General features: G+C 40.6%; 1 protein-coding gene across 1 annotated transcript in view; it reads left to right on the top strand.

The window, feature by feature from the left end:
- The window catches only part of LOC138854786 (pneumococcal serine-rich repeat protein-like), a 48,791-nt gene extending 28,343 nt beyond the window's left edge, over positions 1–20,448 (top strand). Inside the window, exon 2 of the mRNA XM_070099866.1 lies at positions 20,324–20,448. Within this exon, the coding sequence (XP_069955967.1) occupies positions 20,324–20,344 (21 nt within the window). The 3' untranslated portion in view covers positions 20,345–20,448. The remainder of the gene's footprint in view (positions 1–20,323) is intronic.
- The last annotated feature ends 1,910 nt before the right edge of the window (positions 20,449–22,358 follow it).

The raw sequence follows: 22,358 nt of genomic DNA, 5'->3' as shown, positions 1-22,358 counted from the left end.
TTTTTCTCCATTTATTGTTTTAACCTGCTTGATTTTAGCCCTAGCCATGGTTCCAGTGAATAAAAGAAATGCTTCTCATTATGTAAAGCACCTACACAGTACATTATCTATTAAAGATAAGGTGGCTTTGAAGCCACTGTCGGTTGCCACTAGCTCATTCTCATGATGCAGGAGAATATGCTTTATTATTACGCTAATATCAACACTACAGCTTATTTGCCTATCACAATTGATCTAATATGACATAATAAACAATATAAATAAAATAAAACATGTTAAATGCTCAAGAATGAATAATATTTGGCATAATACTGAGCAGTTTGACAGAGGTATGGAGAGGATATGGTATACAAATACCATTCTCCTATCCCTGTCTTGGGGGTTTATATTAGAGAAAATGGAGTGTAGCACAAGGCTAACTGTGATATACACTCGTACTGCACCATAAACCTGAAACAAAATAGTTATTTTCTCTATATAGATTATCACACATAGCAGCATGTGTAGAGAACCTAGGATAACACAAAAAAAAGTCAAGACAGTGTGGCATATTTCTAGTACCTGGCTTAGGTTTGCCATACATGATTTTTGGTAAATATTCGATTCCCAGCCAGGGTAGAAACATTGGACGTGTTTCTTTACACCTGTTGTTTATGTTCACCTATCAGTAAATGGGTACCTGGGTGTTAGCCGACTGGTGTGGGTGTTATCCTGGGACACTGACCTAATTTTCTTGAAATACTCTGCATAACAAGCGGCTTTCTATATAGTAGTATGTATGTCCACATTTACACTCACTCACTCACCCATTTGACTATAAGCACAGAAATATGTATCCTAATCTTAAAATAAGGATTCCTAACTAGTCATAAGTTTGCCTGTGATACTCCAATATAGAAACTATGTATTGTGCCAAAACAAAAGCATTCACATTGCTAAACTCTCAAACTAGTATTTGTCACTTAGTATTTAGTCACTTTGTATTTAGTCAACTTACTCCACAATTCGTTATAATTTAGGGTTAAGAATTAATTTAAGTTTGCCCGAAATGCCTAGCCATGCTTGGTGTTTTAGTGGCCCCCTCTGTAATTAGTGTTTTGCTACATGTAAACCACACAATAACCAAAATCTGTAAACTCTGCATTGTAATCCTTATAGAGAATAAACTTTGATTTGATTTGATTTGATGTCAGCTAGGCCTGTATACCTTGTACATGTACGTGTAGTAAATAAAGATATTATTATTGTTATTATTATTATTATTATTATTATTATTATTATTATTTTCTCAATTGTTTGTTGGGTTATCTTATTGAAACTTGGGCAATGTATGATGGAAAGATACTTCTTAACGTGCACCAAAAATGAAAGAAATCAGACCATAAATAGTGGAGTTCACTTCTCAGCCATTAGCGGCTGCTTAGCGGTATATTTTTGTATGGTTTTTATGGTTATATTCTCGTTTTTTCAGTCTCATTTGATAGAATAGAAGATATATTACAGAAATAGGTATGATTTTGATTGCTTTCATGACGAAAGGTACCTTGAAATTGCGCTCACTGTAGCGAAAATGTTCTATTCTTTAGCGAAGCTCAAGAATAAACAAATGACGTCACCGTCCAATACCTGTCTGCCTGCCAGTCCAAATTCCAATACACAGTCAAGAATGGGTTGACATTATTTATACAATTTATATAATGCAGCAGTCTGCATAACAGTAAATCTTCTAATTTTTTGTGAATAAAAATTTCAAATGGTAAGCAAGAGTAATATAAGAGGGGCCTGGAGCCATGACTAATGAACAGAGAAAATGTTATTTTAGTGCCAAGAATGTCTGCATTGTTTATTCTGGACCCTATTTTGAAAATGGCTTCTGTTGAAATTTGTGTGAAATTGGCCAAATTACCAGTTTCTGACCACTTTATTGGGTAGTTGAAATAAGTGAATGGGCAGTTTCTTGTACTCAGTTGACAGACTAGAAGTAAATAAGTTTATTCAGGTATACACAAATACAGTTACATAGATTATCATACATAGCAGTGTATGTATAGAGAACCTAGGATAACCCAGAAAAGTCAGACAAAGTGACTTATTTCCAGCACCTGGCTTGGGCTTGCCATATATGATTTTTTGTAAATTTTTTTTTTCTTGGTCGTTTGTTGGGCTATCTCATTGAAACTTGGGCAGCGTATGATGGAAAGATGCTTCTTAACCTACAACAAAAATACAAAAGATGGACGATAAATAAGGGAGTTCACTTCTCAGCCTTTAGCCGCCTCTTTGCAGTATATGTATTTTCGTATGGTTTTTATGGTTGTATTCTCATTTTTTTGGACTCATTTAATAGAATGGAAGATATATTACAGAAATAGACATGATTTTGATTGCTTTCATGATGAAAAGTACCTTGAAATTTAGCTCAAAGTAGCGGAAATGTTCGATTTTTGCCGATGTTCAATGAACTTGTGTAAGTCAAGTTGGTTAATTTTATTAAGTGTATTCTAACCTAACCACTCTGTAATCCGGCAAACTCAGTAATCCGGCACACTACAGGTTCCAGTGATGCCGGATTTGTGATGGAGGACCTGTATGTATGTGGAGATGAACTCTTGATCTGGGGAATTGGATTTGTGCTCCAGTTCCCTAAATTAAAAATAATAATAATACATAATAATAATAATAATAATAATACGTATGTATTAATAATAATTATAATACATTTGTAATAAGAATAATTATAACAGTACTAAATAATAATAATAATAATAATAGTACAATATCATAGCAATAATAATAATATGTTGTCATTTTTAGACATTTTTCGTATTTTTTTTTCATATTTTTGTACCAAATGCTTCAAAACAGAAATTGGTAACCCTCTAGGTAGCTGTAGGCACAGCTGCTATGACCAAGGCTGTCTCAGTGCCGACCAAGTGTCAAAAGGAAGAGGAGGTGTGCCGCTCTGAGTGACTGCAGGAGACTTTAGGATGCATAATTTTGTCTTATATTGTACATATCTATACTCAAAAATTCTAGCGGCTTCAAATCAAGTGGGAGAAAGCTGGTAGGCCCACATGTGAGAGAATGGGTCTGTGTGGTCAGTGTGTGTGTGCAGTATAAAAAAAATCCTACAGCAAGCAGTGCATAAGAAAAAAAAAACTCGGACCATGTTTTTGGATTAAAACGCTGACTTTGAGGTGTTAAAATTAGTGCTTTATATTTATTTCTCATTGTTTTCTGTATGTAAAACTATAGTTATTCTCTATAAAATGTATTTTTTGTTAATTTTGGGTGTCTGGAACGGATTACAGTGGAACTCCGAGCTTCGTACACCCTGACTATCATACACTTCAAGTTTAGAACCATTTTTTTGGCTCAATTTTGTCCCAGGTTTCGCACTGTGCCCCGTGTTTCGTCTCGCGTACCAGACCTGTTCACCTGCCCCCGCAGTCGTGTGTCAGTGTGGCCTTGTTTCTCCTTGAGTGAATATAGACATTTTCATTAATCCAGCTATGGTATTTTCTTTGTCCCAAGTTTCGCACTGTGCCCCGTGTTTCGTCCCGCGTACCAGACCTGTTCGCCTGCCCCTGCAGTCATATGTCAGTGTGGCTTTGTTTCTCCTTGAGTGAATATAGACATTTTCATTAATCCATCTATGGTATTTTCTTCAAAATTATATAAGAAACATGTTACATAGCATATAAAAATAGCATATAAACATAGCATATAAACATGCAATGTTTATATGTTATCGAGTGGTGAGTAGCGGCGTATCAAGGAAGGTGGAGGGAGGAGGGTGGAAGGTAACGATTAAACTAGGTGAACCTGGTATGTCAGTGTAATAATATGGCTGTGTAGTGTAATAATGTGGCTGTGTAGTGTAGCCCAGGGGGGACTACATGTGTGTACCTACATCAACAGGCTACCTACACTGAATTCCTACAAATAAATGCTGCTCACCTCTCTCCCTACATTAAGACTACAAATATTTTAAGGTAAATAATGAATGTACTGTAGCAGTAAAAGGCAAAGAAGGGAAATAACACTAGAGAGCTTTGATACCTGAAGTCCTTATGGAGGGGGATTCCCAACTCCCTGGAATGGATTAATTGTATTTACATTACAGTGAAACCCCGGGTTTCTGCCATAATCCTTTCCAGGAGCTAGGCTTAAACATGAAACTGCTGAAAGGTGAAGCAACATTTCCCATAAGAAATGATATAAATAAAATTAATCCATTCCAGACCCACAAAAATATTCACAAAAAAATACATTTTTTAAATAATAACTAGTTTTACATACAACACAGATAAATACATATACGTATATTACGTATATAGATAAATTAAAATTTAAATAAACATTTAAAATGACATTTACTTACCTTTATTGAAGAGACTTGCTAGCATTTGGAAGATAGGGAGGAGGAAAGGAGGAGGACTTATTATATGGAAGAGGAATCCCCTTCCGTAAAGACTTTGGGTAACAAGTCCTTATCTGGGGTTACTTCCCTTCTTTGTCTTTTAAGGCCACTAGGACCAGCTTGAGAGTCACTGGACCCCTGTCTCACAAAATAACTGTCAAGAGTGCTCTGTTTCTGGCATCTCTAAGATTTCCCTGAAGTGGGACAAGGTTTTGTTACTGAACGTGTTGCAGATATGGCTTGTTTCAGCTTGGTCAGGGTGATACTTTTCAACAAAAGTTTGCACACTTTTCACAGTCACAATGGCTGGCTGGCTGGGCAGTGTTCATTGAAGGATAAACAATGCTAGACTTAGTGACGACGCCTGTGTGGACAGGTGGACAGGTCTGGTACGCCGGCTGAAACGCGGGACAAAATTTGGCCGAAAAAACTGGCGAAACCTGGGGTTTCACTGTAATTTTCATGGGAAATATTGCTTCGACTTTAGGACGTTTTGACTTTAGTACTAGCTCCTGGAACGGATTAAGTATGAAACTCGGGGGTTCCGCTGTACTTAATTGGATTTGCATTATTTCTTATGGGAATATTACTTTGGTTTTCGTCCCTTTTGTATTTCGACCGACCTTCTGGAACAGATTAAGGACAAAAACTGGGTTTCCATTGTACTACGCTTGCTTACTACAATGGGCCCTCGGGTAACGGCATTAATCCGTTCCAGAGAGCTTGCCTTTAGCCGATTTGGATGTTAGCTGAATTAATTTTCCCCATAAGAAATAATGGAAATCCAATTAATCCATTCCAAACCCCCAAAAGTATTAAACAAAATAATTTGTTTTTACATGAAATATACATTTCCCTACACAGAAAACAATGAGAAATGCACAATAAACAATACTGAAATGACACTTACCTTTATTGTGGACTTATTGATGAATGATGAAATGGGAGGTCTACTATTGTTTGGCCTCTTCAAGGGGGGCTCCTTGGCGTGGTGAAGAGGCTCTTGGTCTGAGGAATAAGACCTGTCGGTCTACTTCCTCAGACCGAACCTAATTACCCCCCAATCCCCCATTTCCTATCCCATCCTCCCCATCCTCCCCTTTTTCCTTTCCTCCTCCTCCTCCCCACCCCTCCCTTTTGCCCTTCCTTTTTGGCCTTCGGTTTTTTTTTTTTTTTTTTTTCCCCACAGGCACGCTAGTTCCTATGTAGGGGAAAGGGTACCGGGGTCCATCCCATTTCGTTGAGGTTCTTGGCGGTGGTGTAGTTTGCCGTGGAATCTGGATTGCCTGGTGATGTCCTAATCCCTCTCCGGTATCCCGGAGGGTGGCTTTGGGTGTGTCTCGGGCGACGGGTGTATCTATGGAAGCCACCTTTCGGATTCCGGGGGTGGTGGCCGAAGGAGGTATGCTTTGTGGTGGATTTCCGGCCGCCCTCTCTTTTGTCCACCAAGGTAGCTCGGCAGATGTAAGGTTGCTATCCCGGATTGCCGGCTTACTGGCATGATGGGTAGGGTATGGCATGGGTTCCATGCTGCATCTGCGCTACTTGCGGTGCTGAGGTCCTCTTGGGCGCGGAGGGAGATTTCTGGCCCTTTCATTCTTCCTAGGAACTATCCCTCCCCGGTCCCCCCTTTATTTATTCTTTTTTTTATTTTTATTTTCTTCTTTCTTTTTTTTTTCTTAAAAACAAAAAGAAAGAAGTAACCTAACCATGGCAGCCCTAGTCCATGAACCTGCTACCCCCGGGCCCCTTCTTGATACCGCACCCCGTTCTGACCCCGCCTCGTCTTTGGACCACTCTTCGGACACTCCTCATGCCTCTGTACCTCTTGCCGGTGCTGTTTCCTCACCCGCTTCAGGTACTGAGGCCTCGACTGACTCCTTCGATTTATCTGACCTTCGCTCTCCTCTGACTATGCTTCCGGTCTCTCCCTCTACGGTGCGGCAATTTTTGAATCGTCGGCCCGTTCCACGTCAGATCAACTCTGGTCCCACGCCTAAATGACAACGGCAATTACCTGCTGATGATACTTCTCCACCTTCTCGTTCTTCTCAGAAAAGATCGACACGTCCTTCACTACCTTTCCACGCTCAGTTTCAGACTGCACAATGGACTAAATTCTTCACCTTACGACCGACTTCCTCTACTGCCTATCTTTCTGACCACAGTATTGGCAAGGCACTCCTACGCCATGTTTTTAAAGATATTTCTTTTCATGCTCTTAAGAGCGGTACGCGCATCGTCACCGTACAGAATGCTACCCAGGCTCGTGAGCTTTCTCGTCTTTCCCATATCGATACTGTTCCTGTAACTATTGAAAAGCATCATTCCCTCAATTCTTGTAGTGGTACCGTCATTCTGCCCCATACCATAGTTCAACAAAATTTCCAGACATGTGGCACTGACATTCTTGAACAGCTGGAACTCCAAGATCTCCCAATCCTCAAGGTAGACACTTACGTTCTTCCTGCCCGCGGGCGGAGACGATACCCTAGCAATGTGGCTCGTTTAACTTTTGACAGCCATGAACTCCCATCCTCAGTTTATGTAGCAGGACATCGGTTACAAGTTCGAAAGGTGATCCCTACACCGCAACAGTGTAGAAATTGCTGGCGATTTGGCCATCCAGCGAAATATTGCAGATCTATCGCCGAATGCCCAGTCTGTGGTGCCGATGACCATTCTAATACGTCTTGCAATCGACCTCCCTCTTGCCTTAATTGTCATGAGGCTCACCCTTCGTACTCTCGCCGTTGTCAAGTCTACTTAAATGAGCGGGAAATCCGTTACCTCAAAGAGGCAGAAGGTCTCCCTTATGCCATGGCAGTTTCTCATCTCCGCCTCCAAGGGAGACTACCTCGTGTTTCTCATTCCCGTGTTTCAAAACGTCCCCCCACTTCTGGTATCCCATCTTCTGCACCCACCTCTGTGGTTACCTCTCCCATAGTCACTCCTGTAGCTAATTCTTTTGCTGTCCTCGGCTCAGACGTCCCTACTTCAGCGTCTCAGTCGGATCTTGCTTCTTCGTGTTCTCTCTCACAAGCCTCAGTAGCGACGAGATCTCGTATGACACCTCCTCCCAATCGTTCCTCTACTTCTCAAAAGTCAAAAAAAGGTCCGTTAACACCTCCTACCCATCTTCCACCTCCTCATTTTCCCTTCCCTGTCTCTGTACCTGGTTCTTCCCCTCTCACTGGCTCTGTTACAAGTGTAGAGGTTCACCCTCCTCGTACTGTACCTTCCTCCCCTGTTCCCTCCCAAGTTTCTTCCTCTTCTGCCACCTCCCAGGTTTCTGCCTCTTCTGTCCCCTTCCACGCTTCTCCAGTTCCCTCCACCCTTTTGCCCCCCCCCTACCTTGGTACAGTCCATTACAGTTCCAATCTTTACTCATCCTCCCCCTACCATTTCCAATATTGTCTCCCATACGACGTCTCTGAATTCTGAAACACTTGAAGCAATCTCTGAATATATTGCAGAGACCAAACCATCAATGGACACTGATCCACCCTCCGCTCCTTCTCTCTCCTCTACTCCATCTGCGCAACTCCTTTCTTCACAGCGCACTGTTCCTTCGCTGCTTGAACGTTTTCCACTGCCTCCGCATGTGGACTTTTCTAACCCCTCTAGTCTGTAGGAACCCTTACCTGCGGATTTCAGGTATCTTTATCATTGCCAATCATGGCCTATTTACAGTGGAATATACGCGGCCTCAGGTAATCGGGGTGAGCTTCAGATGTTACTCTCCCAGTTTTCCCCTGTTGGTGTTTGCTTACAGGAACCAAAATTACACTCTGCTGTTATCTCTCCCATCTCAGGCTATAATTTATTGTATTCTTCAGATCCTTTTCCTGATGGGACCTTTAATGAAAGTGCCCTTCTTCTACGCACTGATATTCCGTACCATCAGCTATTTGTTCGTACTTCACTGCATTACACAGCAGCCCGTATCCACTTGCATAGGTGGTATACGCTCTGTTCTTTATATCTCTCTCCTCGGGCATTATCTATTCCTGATATTGCCTTTCTTGTTTCGTCATTACCACCACCGATTCTGTTACTTGGTGATTTTAATGCCCACCATTTCCTCTGGGGGGTCTCACTGTGATTCCCGTGGCATTCAGTTAGAGGCTTTTCTTGCCACCCACCCCCTCCATGTTTTAAATACAGGTACTCGCACCCATTTTGATCCTCGGACTCTCACTCTCTCTTGCATCGATCTCTCAGTCTGCTCTTCTTCCGCCGCATTAGACTTCACTTGGTCTGTTCTTCCGGACTTACATGACAGCGATCATTTCCCAATCATTCTTACTTCCCCTTCATATTCACCACCTCTTCGCATCCCACGCTGGCAATTTGATCAGGCAAATTGGAACCTTTACTCACACCTAACTGTTTTTAGAGAGGTTCCTTCTTCGTCCTCCATCGATGAGCTTTTACACCTCTTCTCGTCCTCCGTTTTAACCGCAGCTTCTCATTCTATACCCCAAACTTCGGGCAGGCATTCTCAGAAATGCGTGCCTTGGTGGTCTCCTGCTTGTGCTCGTGCAGTACGTTTGAAACGCGCTGCATGGGGCAGGTACCGGTACAATAGAACCACAGAGAGACTTCTTGATTTTAAGCAGAAGCATGCGATCGCTCGCTGTGTCATCTGTGACGCTAAACGCACTTGCTGGCGAGATTATGTCTCCACCATCACCTCTGCTTCCTCTATGAGTGCAGTCTGGAAAAAAGTACGAAAACTGAGTGGTAAATATTCTCCTGACCCGGCTCCTGTTCTGCGGGTTGCCGGTGTTGATATAGCAAACCCACTAGATGTTGCCAATGAAATTGGCAATCATCTGGTCCGTATTTCTCAGGGACTCCATATATGCCCCTCATTTCTTTCCTCAAAGTCTGCCAGAGAGTTAGCACCCTTGGACTTTTCTTCTCTCAGAGAAGAACAGTATAATGTGCCTTTTACACTTCAAGAACTGGAGGCAACACTCTCAGCTTGTCGATCATCGGCAGCCCCGACGACATTCATATTCGTATGCACAACATTTACATCAGTCAGCCCTTGCAGTTATTACGCCTTTACAATCTTATTTGGTCACAAGGAGTTCTTCCACAGCTGTGGAAATCCGCCATTGTTCTCCCTTTCCGCAAACCAGGCACTACGGGACATGAAACCTCCCACTATCGTCCCATTGCTCTTACCAGTGCAGTTTGCAAAGTGATGGAACGCCTAGTAAATAGACGTTTAGTGTGGTATTTAGAGATGCACAACAGTCTCTCCACTCGTCAATATGGCTTTCGTAAGGGACGTTCTACCATAGACCCCTTACTACGCTTGGATACGTATGTTCGTAATGCCTTTGCGAATAACCACTCAGTTATTGCCATATTTTTTGACCTTGAGAAGGCATATGACACAACTTGGAGGTATAATATTTTAGCCCAAGCCCACTCCTTAGGCCTTCGAGGCAATCTACCATCCTTCCTTAAGAACTTTTTAACTGACAGGCATTTCCGTGTTCGGGTTAATAATGTGCTCTCCCCGGACTTTATCCAAGCTGAAGGTGTCCCCCAGGGATGTGCTCTGAGCACAACACTTTTTCTCCTTGCTATTAATGATTTGGCCTCTAGTCTTCCATCAAATATTTGGTCATCACTCTATGTTGATGACTTCGCTATTGCCTGTGCAGGCGCTGACTGTCACCTTATTACAGTTTCTCTCCAGCATGCAGTCGACCGCGTTTCCAATTGGGCCACCACACGTGGGTTTAAATTTTCCAGCACTAAAACCCACCAAATTACTTTCACTAGACGCTCTGTCATCTCCGATCATCCTTTGTACCTCTATGGCTCCCGTATCCCTGAACGTGATACAGTCAAGTTTCTGGGCCTCCTCTTTGATCGTAGGTTATTCTGGAAACCTCTCATTACCTCTCTGAAGGCAACTTGTCACAGCCGGCTGAACCTTCTTAAAACCCTTGCTCATCTTTCATGGGGAGCTGATCGTCGAACCCTCCTTCGCCTACATTCCACCCTTATCTTATCGAAACTTGATTATGGTGACCAGATCTATTCAGCGGCATCTCCTGCTACTCTCTCTAGCCTTAACCCCATTCATCACCAAGGATTACGTTTATGCCTTGGTGCTTTTCGCTCTTCCCCTGTCGAGAGCCTCTATGCAGAAGCGAACGTTCCATCCTTATCCAATCGCTGTGATGCCCATTGCCTTCGCTACTATGTACGCTCTCATGATCTCCGCAGTCCTTCCATTTATAGAATGGTCACTGATATTAGTAGACATTCTTTATTTGCTTGCCGCCCCTGTTTACTCCGTCCCTTCTCTCTTCGCCTTCATTCGCTCTTGTCTTCTCTTCAATTACCACCTTTCTATGTACATGTAGCATCTCACTTTTCCCTACCCCCCTGGGAAGTTCCAGCTGTTCGAGTCTGTTCTTTCTCTCTCCCTTGCTCGAAAGCCCAACTGTCTATGGTCGCTTCCCGCTCTCTTTTTCTTGACCACTTTCACTCTCATTCTCATGCCATTGCTGTGTACACAGATGGCTCTAAGTCTTCTGACGGCGTAGGATTCGCAGCAGCGTTTCCGGACAGCGTCGTACAAGGGCATTTACTATCTTCGGCTAGTATTTTTACTGCTGAATTGTATGCCATCCTTACAGCACTTATCCGTATTGCATCTATGCCTGTGTCATCATTTGTGGTTGTCTCAGACTCCCTTAGTGCTTTACAAGCTATACAGAAATTTGATACACCTCACCCCTTAGTCCTCCGTATCCAACTTTGGCTACGCCGCATCTTTACCAAGCATAAAGATATTGTTTTTTGTTGGGTCCCTGGTCATGTTGACGTACAGGGCAATGAACAGGCAGACACTGCTGCGCAGTCAGCAGTACATGACCTACCAGTTTCATGTAGAGGTATTCCATTTACGGACTATTTTGCTGCAATATCTTCCCAACTTCACACCCGTTGGCAACAACGTTGGTCTACTGTGCTCGGCAACAAACTTCAATCTATTAAACCGAGTATAGGTTACTGGCCGTCTTCTTATCACCAGTGTCGAGGTTGGGAGACTACTCTCTCCCGTCTTCGCATTGGCCATACTCGTCTTACTCATGGATATCTCATGGAGAGGCGCCCTGCTCCTCTCTGTGAGAATTGCCAAGTTCCATTATCAGTCAGCCACATTCTGTTGGACTGCCCACTTTATCAACGAGCACGCAGAATTTACCTCCGTCGTCGTCTTCGCTCTGCTGCTTTCTCTTTACCTTCCCTTCTTGCTGATGGACCCACCTTTCATCCAGACTCTCTCATTGACTTTTTGACAACAACTGACTTACTTCACAAATTCTGATACCTTCAGCCCTTTCTACTTCAATCTCTTGCTACCCTCTACCCCCATACTATCCCCTGGCCCGCTGTTTTCTGTAACCTACTGATCATCCCTCCTCCCTTCTGCCATCCAATACCCTCGCTTCCTTCCCTACCCTGCAGCGCTGTATAGCCCTTGTGGCTTAGCGCTTTTTGATTATAATAATAATAATAATAATAATACTATTGTTTGGAAGGGGAATCCCCTTCCATAAAGACTTCAGGTAACAAGGCCTTTTCTGGGGTTATCTCCGTCCAAAGAGCTTTGTTTCTGGCGTTTCTTGAAGATTTCCATAAAATGGGACACGAGTGTCATTGTACATGTTGCCAGTACAGCTTGCAACAGCTGTGTCAGGATAATGTTCATTCATAAATGCTTGCACTTTTGTCCACATTGTACAGATGTCCTTAATCTTTGATGAAGGCAACTTCCTCCATCTCTTCCTCCTCCTCTGAAGCATATTCCTGAGCTGTGATCTGTTCCTGTTGCACCTGAAGCTCTTGCAGTTCTGTAGTGGTTAGCTCTTCATCATCGTCCTCCACCAACTCTTCCACATCCTCGCCACTAACCTCCAACCCCATGGACTTCCCCAAAGACACGGTAGATATTACAACTGGCACAGGCTCCTCAGGGTCAGCCCCAAACCCTTCAAAATCCCTCTCTTGTACACATTCTGGTCACAAATTTCTCCAAGCAGAGTTCAAAGTCCTGCAAGTCACTCCCTCCCAAGCCTTACCTATAAGGTTTATGCAACTGAGGATACTGAAGTGGTCTTTCCAGAACACTCTTAGGGTCAGTTCAGTGTCTGAGGTCACTTCAAAGCACTTTTGAAACACTGCTTTGGTGTAGTTTTTTGAAGTTTGAAATGACCTGTTGGTCCATGGGCTGGAGGAGAGGCATTGTCTTAGGAGGCAAAAACTTCACTTTGATGAAGCTCAACTCCCCCACAATTTGCTCTTTTAAGTCATGAGGATGAGCAGAAGCATTGTCCATTACCAGGAGGCACTTGAGTAACAATTTATTTTCCAGGAGGTATTTTTGCGCAGTTGGGCCAAACACGTCATAAAACTAGTTAAGGAAAATGTCCCTAGTGACCCATGCTTTACTGTTTGCTCTCCACATCACACACAATTTAGTCTTGACGACACTGTTTTTCTTGAAAACACTGGGAGTTTCAGAGTGATACACCAGTAAAGGCTTTACTTTGCAATCCCCACTAGCATTACTACAAAACATGAGAGTTAGCCTGTCTTTCATAGGCTTGTGTCCTGGGAGTGCCTTTTCCTCCTGAGTAATGTAGGTCCTGTTTGGCATTTTCTTCCAAAACAGGCCTGTTTCGTCACAATTGAACACTTGTTGGGGTTTTAATTTTTAAGCCTCTATGTACCCCTTAAAGTCCTGCACATATTTTTCAGCTGCTTGTTTGTCAGAACTGGCAGCTTCACCATGCCTTATCATACTGTGTATGCCACTACGATTCTTAAATCTCTCGAACCAGCCTTTGCTGGCCTTTAATTCACTAACATCACCACTAGTTCTTGGCATTTTCTTAACTAGATCATCATGCAACTGCCTTGCCTTTTCACATATTATTGACTGTGAAACACTATCTCCTGATAATTGTTTTCCGTTGATCCACACCAACAACAGTCTCTCCACATCTTCGTGTATTTGCGATCTCTGTTTTGTAAGCACATTTGCACCTTTCGCAGCCACAGCTTCCTTGATTGCAGTTTTGTTGGCCAAGATAGTAGTGATGGTTGAATGGGGTTTGTTATATAACCTGGCCAACTCGGAGACACACACTCCACTTTTGTACTTTGCGATTATCTCTTTCTTTAATTCGATAGTATTTCTCACCTTTTTACCACAGGGTTGACACTAGAAGCTTTCTTTGGGCCCATGGTGGCTTATTTAGCAGTTACAAGCACTAAAAACACTGGAATAATACAAAATGTATTACAGGTACATGTGGAATTGTCCGGGCTGGCTTGTAAACAATGGCACAGTAGCTGAAGGCATGGTGGCTCAGGCCAGGCGGACAAGTTTGGGACGAATGCCCTTAAACGAGTTCTTGGGCGTTAGCCGAGCCAGTATTTTGACTCAAAAACGCGACACTATCCGATTTTAGTGTTAGCCGATGCCATTACCCGAGGGCCCACTGTATATCTTAAAAGCTTAGAAAAAAGTTTGGATTGATTTTTACCTTGAGGCCCCAATTTATTTTTTGGAAGAAATTGGAAAAATTGGAATTCTGTTTTACACATGATAATTTCTGAGTGATACATATAATTAGCTTCAATCCTTCCATTCTGATAACTTGATTATGCAACTTCTCAGCGGCTTCAAGCTTAACGTGCCCATGTACAGTGGACCCTCATTTTTCGTAAGCATTGGAGGTCGCAATTTTCAAGAATCGTAAAGTTTTTTTTGTCAAAATATTGACTCGCAAATTGTCTGTCCCAGACGTGTATGCACGGCCCCGAGCGGCCCTACACTCCATTCACAGCCAGTGTGCCATTGTTTATCAGTGAGTGAGGACGATCCCATGCATTCATACTATACATTTCATAATATTCCATGTGTTTTAGTGCTTGCAACTGCTAAATAAGCCACCATAGCCCCAAAGAAAGCTCCTAGTGCCAGGCCTTTGGTAAAGAAGGTGAGAAACACGATAGAATTTAAGAAAGAACTCGTAGCAAAGTACCAAGGTGGAGGAGGAAGAGAGAGGGTAGAATGTACCTTCTTCAGTGATTCTATAATATGTACGATACTAAAGCAGCACAAGTTGATAAAGGCTATAGCGCCAGCCAGTGATAAAATTTAGCATTAACAGTGTAGCAAGTAAGTTAAGCAATTAATCGATAGAAAAAGGGCAGCATGAACCTAACTCCTCCAATGTTGTTGGAGTTAAATAGGGCTACTGACAAGACCGCCGCCTCTACCACCATGTATGGCTTATGCTCTCAGTGGCCATTGTACACCCAACAACAAAACACAACACCGCTTGTGACATACGTAATGACATTTTTTATTCATTCTAGAGTAGTAGACCATCATTTAACATGGTAGTTACATTCCTGAAAACGCTGTGTGAGATGAGCTGAAGAACTTAAGGGAAAATAGTGTTATGTTCCTGGGAGCCCCCAAAAAGCCTAACCACTTTTTTTTTTTAGACCAACAGACCTTACAAAAATAAAAGTACATATGTAATTGTAGTTCATTGTCATGATATATTACTGCTTAAGACTACAAATGCAATAGAAATAATAGTATTTCTTACCTTAATTAAATTGTGGGTAATGGTGTTTGTGAAGAGAGTGGATATTCATGTTGTGGCCCTGCTGGGCTGAGGTGGATGGTTGTTGGTTGTCGATAGAAGTGGATGGTAGAGGTTCTGGTACTGAAGTCAGTGGTTGTATTAGAGTGTGCATAAATTCTGTAATGGATCTCTGTGTGCATAAATTCCATGTGCATAAATTCTGTAATGGATCTCTGGGCTCTTTTACCCTGCAGTACATTATACAGCTGACGGTAAAGCATCATCAGCTGGTCTAGACCCAGTTTCAAAGCACTGCTTCTAGATTTGTCAGGGTCCTCTTCAGTGAAAAAGTTTGCAACTTTACTAATAATATGGAACTGCTCACATAACTGCTGCAGTGTTAACTGTTTTTCTTCTGGTTCTTCTTCGTCTTCTGTTATCTCCCTCCCTTGTATCTGTGCATCGAGCCCTGCCAACATTTCCTCTGGACTCCTGTCTTCATCATTATCATCATCTAAGAGCTCATTCACATCATCGTCATTCATATCTTCAAAACCATCACCTGTTAATCTCCTTGCCAGCTGAACAATTTCCTGAACCTGACTCTCAAGCAAGGGAAAACCAGTGAAAGAATTAACTACAGAAGGCCATAACTTTCCCCAGCCTGCATTTAATGATGATTGGGGCACTTCATTCCATGCACTTCTAGCATAGCTGATAGCAAGGTTCTTGTTGTGCAGGTAAAACTTGACTTTAGGAAGAAAGTGATGCTTAAACCAGTCAATAAATATTTCCTCTGTCATCCATGCTGACTGGTTTGACCTCCAAATTACTAGTAAGGTGTTTTTATGTACAACACCTTTCAAAGTACAAGGATTCTTAGAGCGGTAAATAACTATTGGCTTACACTTGAAATCACCTGATGCTTTACCACAAAGGAGCAAGGTGAAGCGACCCTTTGCTGTCTTGAAGCCTGATGCACTCTTCTCTTGCTGACTGATATAAGTTTGTGTTGGCATTTTTTTCCCAAAAAACACTTGTCTCGTCAGCGTTAATCACTTGATGTGGCTCATAGCCACCCTCAGAAATAATTTCCTGCAATTCAGCAGGGAAATTACTTGGTGTTGTATGATCAGCTGAAGCACTTTCACGAGAAAACTTAATGTTATGTAACTTATTATGCAACTTAAAGTTGTGGGACCAGCCTGGGCTAAACACAAACTTTTTCAGGCCTTCCTTATCACACACTGCTTTAAACAACTGTAAGGCCTTTTCCCTAACTAAGATGAAATTAAGTTATACACCTTTTTCTTTTGTTCGATCTACTCAAGCAACACGTTTTCTGTTTTATTTACTTGTGTCATTCTTTTCATGAGATGACATCTTGGGTTATTTATTACACAAGCTCCTATATTTGCCTTGTTCTTTTTAATTGTACGAACTGATGCTTCATTAACCCTTTGACTGTCGCGGCCGTATATATACGTCTTACGAGGTACCGTGTTTGACGTATATATACTCATAAATTCTAGCGGCTTCAAATCAAGCAGGAGAAAGCTGGTAGGCCCACATGTGAGAGAATGGGTCTGTGTGGTCAGTGTGCACCATATAAAAAAAATCCTGGAGCACGCAGTGCATAATGAGAAAAAAAAAACTCCGATCGTTTTTTTTAATTAAAATGTAGACTTTATGGTCTATTTTCGTATAGTATTTATGGTTGTATTCTCGTTTTCTTGGTCTCATTTGATAGAATGGAAAATATATTATAGAAATAGAGGTGATTTTGATTGATTTTACTATAAAAAGAACCTAGAAATGGAGCTCAAAGTAGGGGAAATGTTTGATTTTTGCCAATGTTCAAAAGTAAACAGATGATGCCATTGTCCAATAAATGTCCAACTAGCCATTCTAATATGCAGTCATGAATGGGTTGATGTTATTTATACAATTATTACAGTATTGCAGTAGTCTGCATAATAGTAAGTCTTCTATTTTTTGTTTGAATAAAAATTCAAAATAGAAAGCAAGAGTAATATCAGAGGAGCCTGGAGACGTGACTGATGAACAAAGAAAATGTTATTTTAGAGCCAGGAATGTCTGCATTGTTCATTCTGGACCATATTTTGAAATTGTCATATTTTTTAATTTTCGTGAAATTGGCCAAATTGCAAATTTCTGACCACATTATTAGGTAGTTGAAATCGGTAAATGGGCAGTTTCTTGTACTCAATCGATAGAAAAAATGAAGTTCTAAAGAAATAGCTATGAGGTTGGGCGACTGGAACAATGAAATTAGCCGAAAATAGGGCTCAAAGTGGGCGAAATTGCCGATTTGTAAACAGTGCCGAGGTCGCTAACTTCGCGAGAGCATAATTCCGTCAGTTTTCCATCAAATTTCGTTTTTTTTGGTGTCATTACAATCGGGAAAAGATTCTCTATCATTTCATAAGAAAAAATAATTTTTTTTTTTTTTAAATTTTGTGACACCAGCAGACACCTCAGGATTGGGGGTTGCGACAGTCAAAGGGTTAAGGCCATAGGCCCTCACTATATCTACCCCATGTGAACCACTCTAACGCTTATCTAATATCTTGATTTTCTTCGCTATTGCCTGACTTGAACGCTTAACCCTTTGACTGTCACAACCCCCAATCCTGAGGTGTCTCCTGGTGTCGCAAAATTTAAAAAAAAAAAAAATTTCTTATGAAATGATAGAGAATCTTTTCCCGATTGTAATGACACCAAAAAAATGAAATTTGATGGAAAACTGACAGAATTACGCTCTCGTGAAGTTAGCAACCTCGGCGCTGTTTACAAATCGGTGATTTCGCCCACTTTGAGCCCTATTTTCGGCTAATTCCATTGTTCCAGTCGCCCAAACTCTTAGCTATTTCTTTAGAACTCCATGTTTTCTATCGATTGAGTACAAGAAACTGCCCATTTACCGATTTCAACTACCTAATAATGTGGTCAGAATTTTGCAATTTGGCCAATTTCACCAAAACTAAAAAATATGACAATTTCAAAATAAGGTCCAGAATGAACAATGCAGACATTCCTGGCTCTAAAATAACATTTTCTTTGTTCATCAGTCACGTCTCCAGGCCCCTCTGATATTACTCTTGCTTTCTATTTTGAATTTTTATTCAAACAAAAAATAGAAGATTTACTATTATGCAGACTACTGCAATACTGTAATAATTGTATAAATAACATCAACCCATTCATGACTGCATATTAGAATGGCTAGTTGGACATTTATTGGACAATGGCATCATTTGTTTACTTTTGAAAATTGGCAAAAATCAAACATTTCCCCTACTTTGAGCTCCATTTCTAGGTTCTTTTTATAGTAAAATCAATCAAAATCACCTCTATTTCTATAATATGTTTTCCATTCTATCAAATGAGACCAAGAAAACGAGAATACACCCATAAATACTATACGAAAATAGACCACAAAGTCGGCATTTTAATTAAAAAAAACCGGTCGTAGTTTTTTTTTTTCCCATTATGCACTGCGTGCTCCAGGATTTTTTTTATATGGTGCACACTGACCACACAGACCCATTCTCTCACATGTGGGCCTACCAGCTTTCTCCTGCTTGATTTGAAGCCGCTAGAATTTATGAGTATATATACGTCAAACACGGTACCTCGTAAGACGTATATATACGGCCGCGACAATCAAAGGGTTAAACCTTTTCTTGTCATTTTCAGCAACACTTGTATGCTTACTGGGTGCCATAATTGCTTGGCAGATTTAACAAAGGCAATGAAAATATGTACAATGTATGTAAATAAACACAGCTAGGTTCCTGAGTATCGTCATCCTACAAGCATGTGAACCAAACTGGAGGTTGGGAGCGTGGTGTGGGTGGCAGGAGATGGCTGTAGTCTCCCCCATTGACTCAATGGTGTAACCCACTGTGGGCGACTGCGTGCTCAGAATTTTTTCCCCTCCCACAAACTGTGTTAAATTAATTTTACGATGTGCTACACAAAATTGTGTCGCAGTTCTTCAATTGTGCTATACCCGAATCATGCCAAATAAACTCTTGCTACATGACGGTCTACTGTATATGTCATGTTTCTGTTATTAATATTGTTTATTATGTCATATTGGATGAATTGTGATAGGTAAATAAGCCGTAGAGTTGATAGTGTCATATTTAAGGTCTATCTTGTCCTGCCTCCAAACACACACCCCTGCTGCTGCCACAGTTCTTAACATATGTAATGACATATTTTATTCATACACCAACAAGAGTCTTCAATAAATATAAGTGTGATGTTATTATTGTTTTATTCTTCATATCTCTGTTTTCTGTGTATGTAAATCAATATTTCATGTAAAAAAAAAGTTTTTTTTGTTAATACTTTTGGTCTGAAACAGATTAATTGGATTTATGTTATTTCTTATGGGGCAAATGGTTTCGCAAATCGTCAGTTTTGCCATTAGTCACACTCTCGGGAACGGATTAATTACGAAAAACGAGGTTCCACTATATTTTAGGATATTGATCTCTCTAGTCTGTCTGAAAGGTTTGAATTAGATTTGGGCTATATATGTCCTAATTCACTATTTTAATTGAAGAAATTTGGGTGTTAGTTTCCATATAGTGACTTATGAATGCCTTTTATGATTCCTTCAGATCTTCAGTACTAGTATTTCATTGCATTTTCAACTTATGCCAACCTCAACATTATTCTAGTCATGGGCATTGGGGCATAAGAGATGAGTTATGGACTATGGGGATACCCTTCTCTTATCACACATTTCCCGAAATACATCTAGCTGTTCCTAGAAATTGGCTACTTCCTCTTGTGCTCTGTGTGTAACTGGTGTATAGTTATGTTACTAAATTCCTAAAATGTTTCTACTGATAGAATATCATTGCTTTTCATCACTATAACTAATGGTCATTGTTGTATCGTACCTTTCAGGGTCTTGCATTTTGCTATAGTGAAGACCCTTTTAGTATTTGCTATTCTTGGCCAGTTAATATGTCCAGGTCATTTTGAATGGCAGTAATGCAGTCTTCAATTCATATAATTGGTAGTTTTAAGAATGTTCATGAATGGAATTTAGTTGTTTTTGTCTGTGTCATCATTTTAGAATACATTAATTAAAAGTGGCCCTATAATGGATCCTTGTGGCCTTCCATTCAGAATGTTTTTCCAGTCACTTTCTTCTTTTTTTTTCTTTATATGACTGTTTCCTGTGTTTCAGCCATTGTTTTATCCATTCCAGAATTTGCCAGTGATTCCATGAGCTGGATTTTCCAGGCCAGTCTTTTATGTGGCCCTTTGTCAAATGCCCTTGAAAAGTCCCTGTACAACACACCAACTGGAAAGCATTGGTTAGTGTAGTTGGTAACCATTTCCAGAAATGTGAGCAAGTTTCTTGGACAATATTGTTTGAAGTAAGTTCACGGTGTGATGATTAGATTGTGCACTGATTAGAAGGTTGACTTTTGCTACCCTTAACATTTTCTGGAGGAACTTGCATATTATGGGAAGCCAAGGTAAATAAGCAGTAGTTTTATGCTGCACTTCCACTTTTCTTGAATGTTTGGGTGACACTTGCAGGTTTTCCATCTTGAGGCACAGTTTTTTGGACCAAGGATTTTCTAAAGTCTATGGCATGCACAACTATATCATTTCACACTGGATTCCATTCACAGTTGGTGTTATCACGTCACATAATTTGTTAATACTATTTCTTTTTAATGCTTCACTTTTATGGATAATTCCTAAGTCTAGTTTTAAAGTTTTTCATTTAAAATCCTTGCTAGAATTGGAATGTTAATATTTTCTTGCTGTGGTATTTTATCCAATTTAACTTTATTTCCTTCATCTTTCAAGGGTCGTACAATGACTTGTTCATTTTCCTATGTGTAGACTGTGTGCATAAAAGGAGATACCTTCTCCATATGCTGTGCCAGTTTCCTTTTAAGTCTCTCTTCATTGAGTTGATTATTTTGAATGGCTGCATTCAAAAAGTCTCTTGAAACTTAAAAATGTCATTACAGTTCTTGGAAGTTTATTGTAGAATGTTTACAAATGAAATTTTCCTTTTATGGCTTTCTTAACTGCACCTGTACAGTACAGCTGGCCTTTTTTTTCTGTTCCTGTTCTCATCATCTTCCATTTATTAACCCTTTCGGGGTTTCGGCCATACTAGTATGGCTTACGCGCCAGGGTTTTTGACGTATACTAGTATGCATAAATTCTAGCGCCTTCAAATCTAGCAAGAGAAAGCTGGTAGGCCTACATATGAAAGAATGGGTCTATGTGATCAGTGTGCGCAGTATAAAAAAAAATCCTGCAGCACAGTGCGTAATGAGAAAAAAAATCTTTGACCCTGGTTTTGGTTTAAAACAGCGACTTTGCACTGTATTTTCGTATGGTATTTATGGTTGCATTCTAGTTTTCCTGGTCTCATTTTATAGAATGGGAGACATATTACAGAAATTGAGATGATTTTGATTGGTTTCACAATGAAAAGTACCTTGAAATTGTGCCCAAAGTAGCAGAAATGTTTGATTTTTGCCTAAGTTCAAAAGTAAACAAATCATGCCACGCATCCATTACACATCAACTGGTGAATCTAATATTCTTTCACAAGTGCGCTGGTATTATTTATACCATTTCTACACTAAAACAGTAGTCTGTATAACAGTAAATCTTCTATTTATTGTGAGAATAAAAATTCAAAGTGGAAAGCAAAAGGAATGTAAGAGGGGCGTGGGGATGTGACTAATGAACAGAGGAAATGTTATTTTAGTGCAAGGAATGTCTTTCTTGTTTATTCTGGACCCTATTTGGAAATTGGCATCTTTTGAAATTTGTGTGAAATTGGCAAAATTGCTAAATTCTGACCTCTTTATTGGATAGTTGAAATCGGTAAATGGGTGGTTTCTTGTACTCATTCGATAGAAAAAACGGAGTTCTAGTGAAATAGTTGTGATTTTTGTTGACTAGTACACTGGAATTGGCCGAAAATAGGGCTCAAAGTGGGCAAAATCGGCGATGTGTAAACATCGTCGAGACCGCTAACTTTGCGAGAGCATAATTCCGTAAGTTTTCCATCAAATTTCATACTTTTGGTGTCATTATGATCAGGAAAAGATTCTCTATCTTTTCATAAAAAATAATTTTTTTTTTTTTTTGAAATTTTGGCGACCCTGAGAACAAGTCTCTGAGAGGGCCTGGCGACCCTTGAAGGGTTAAGGTAGAATGAGTATAGGTGTTAATTGGACCATATAATTGTTATATACATTTAG

Source organism: Cherax quadricarinatus, chromosome 69 (assembly GCF_038502225.1).
Source record: "Cherax quadricarinatus isolate ZL_2023a chromosome 69, ASM3850222v1, whole genome shotgun sequence".
Taxonomy (NCBI): Eukaryota; Metazoa; Arthropoda; class Malacostraca; order Decapoda; family Parastacidae; genus Cherax; species Cherax quadricarinatus.
The sequence above is the reverse complement of the archived record's forward strand: the minus strand, read 5'-3'. Positions and strand labels throughout refer to the sequence as shown.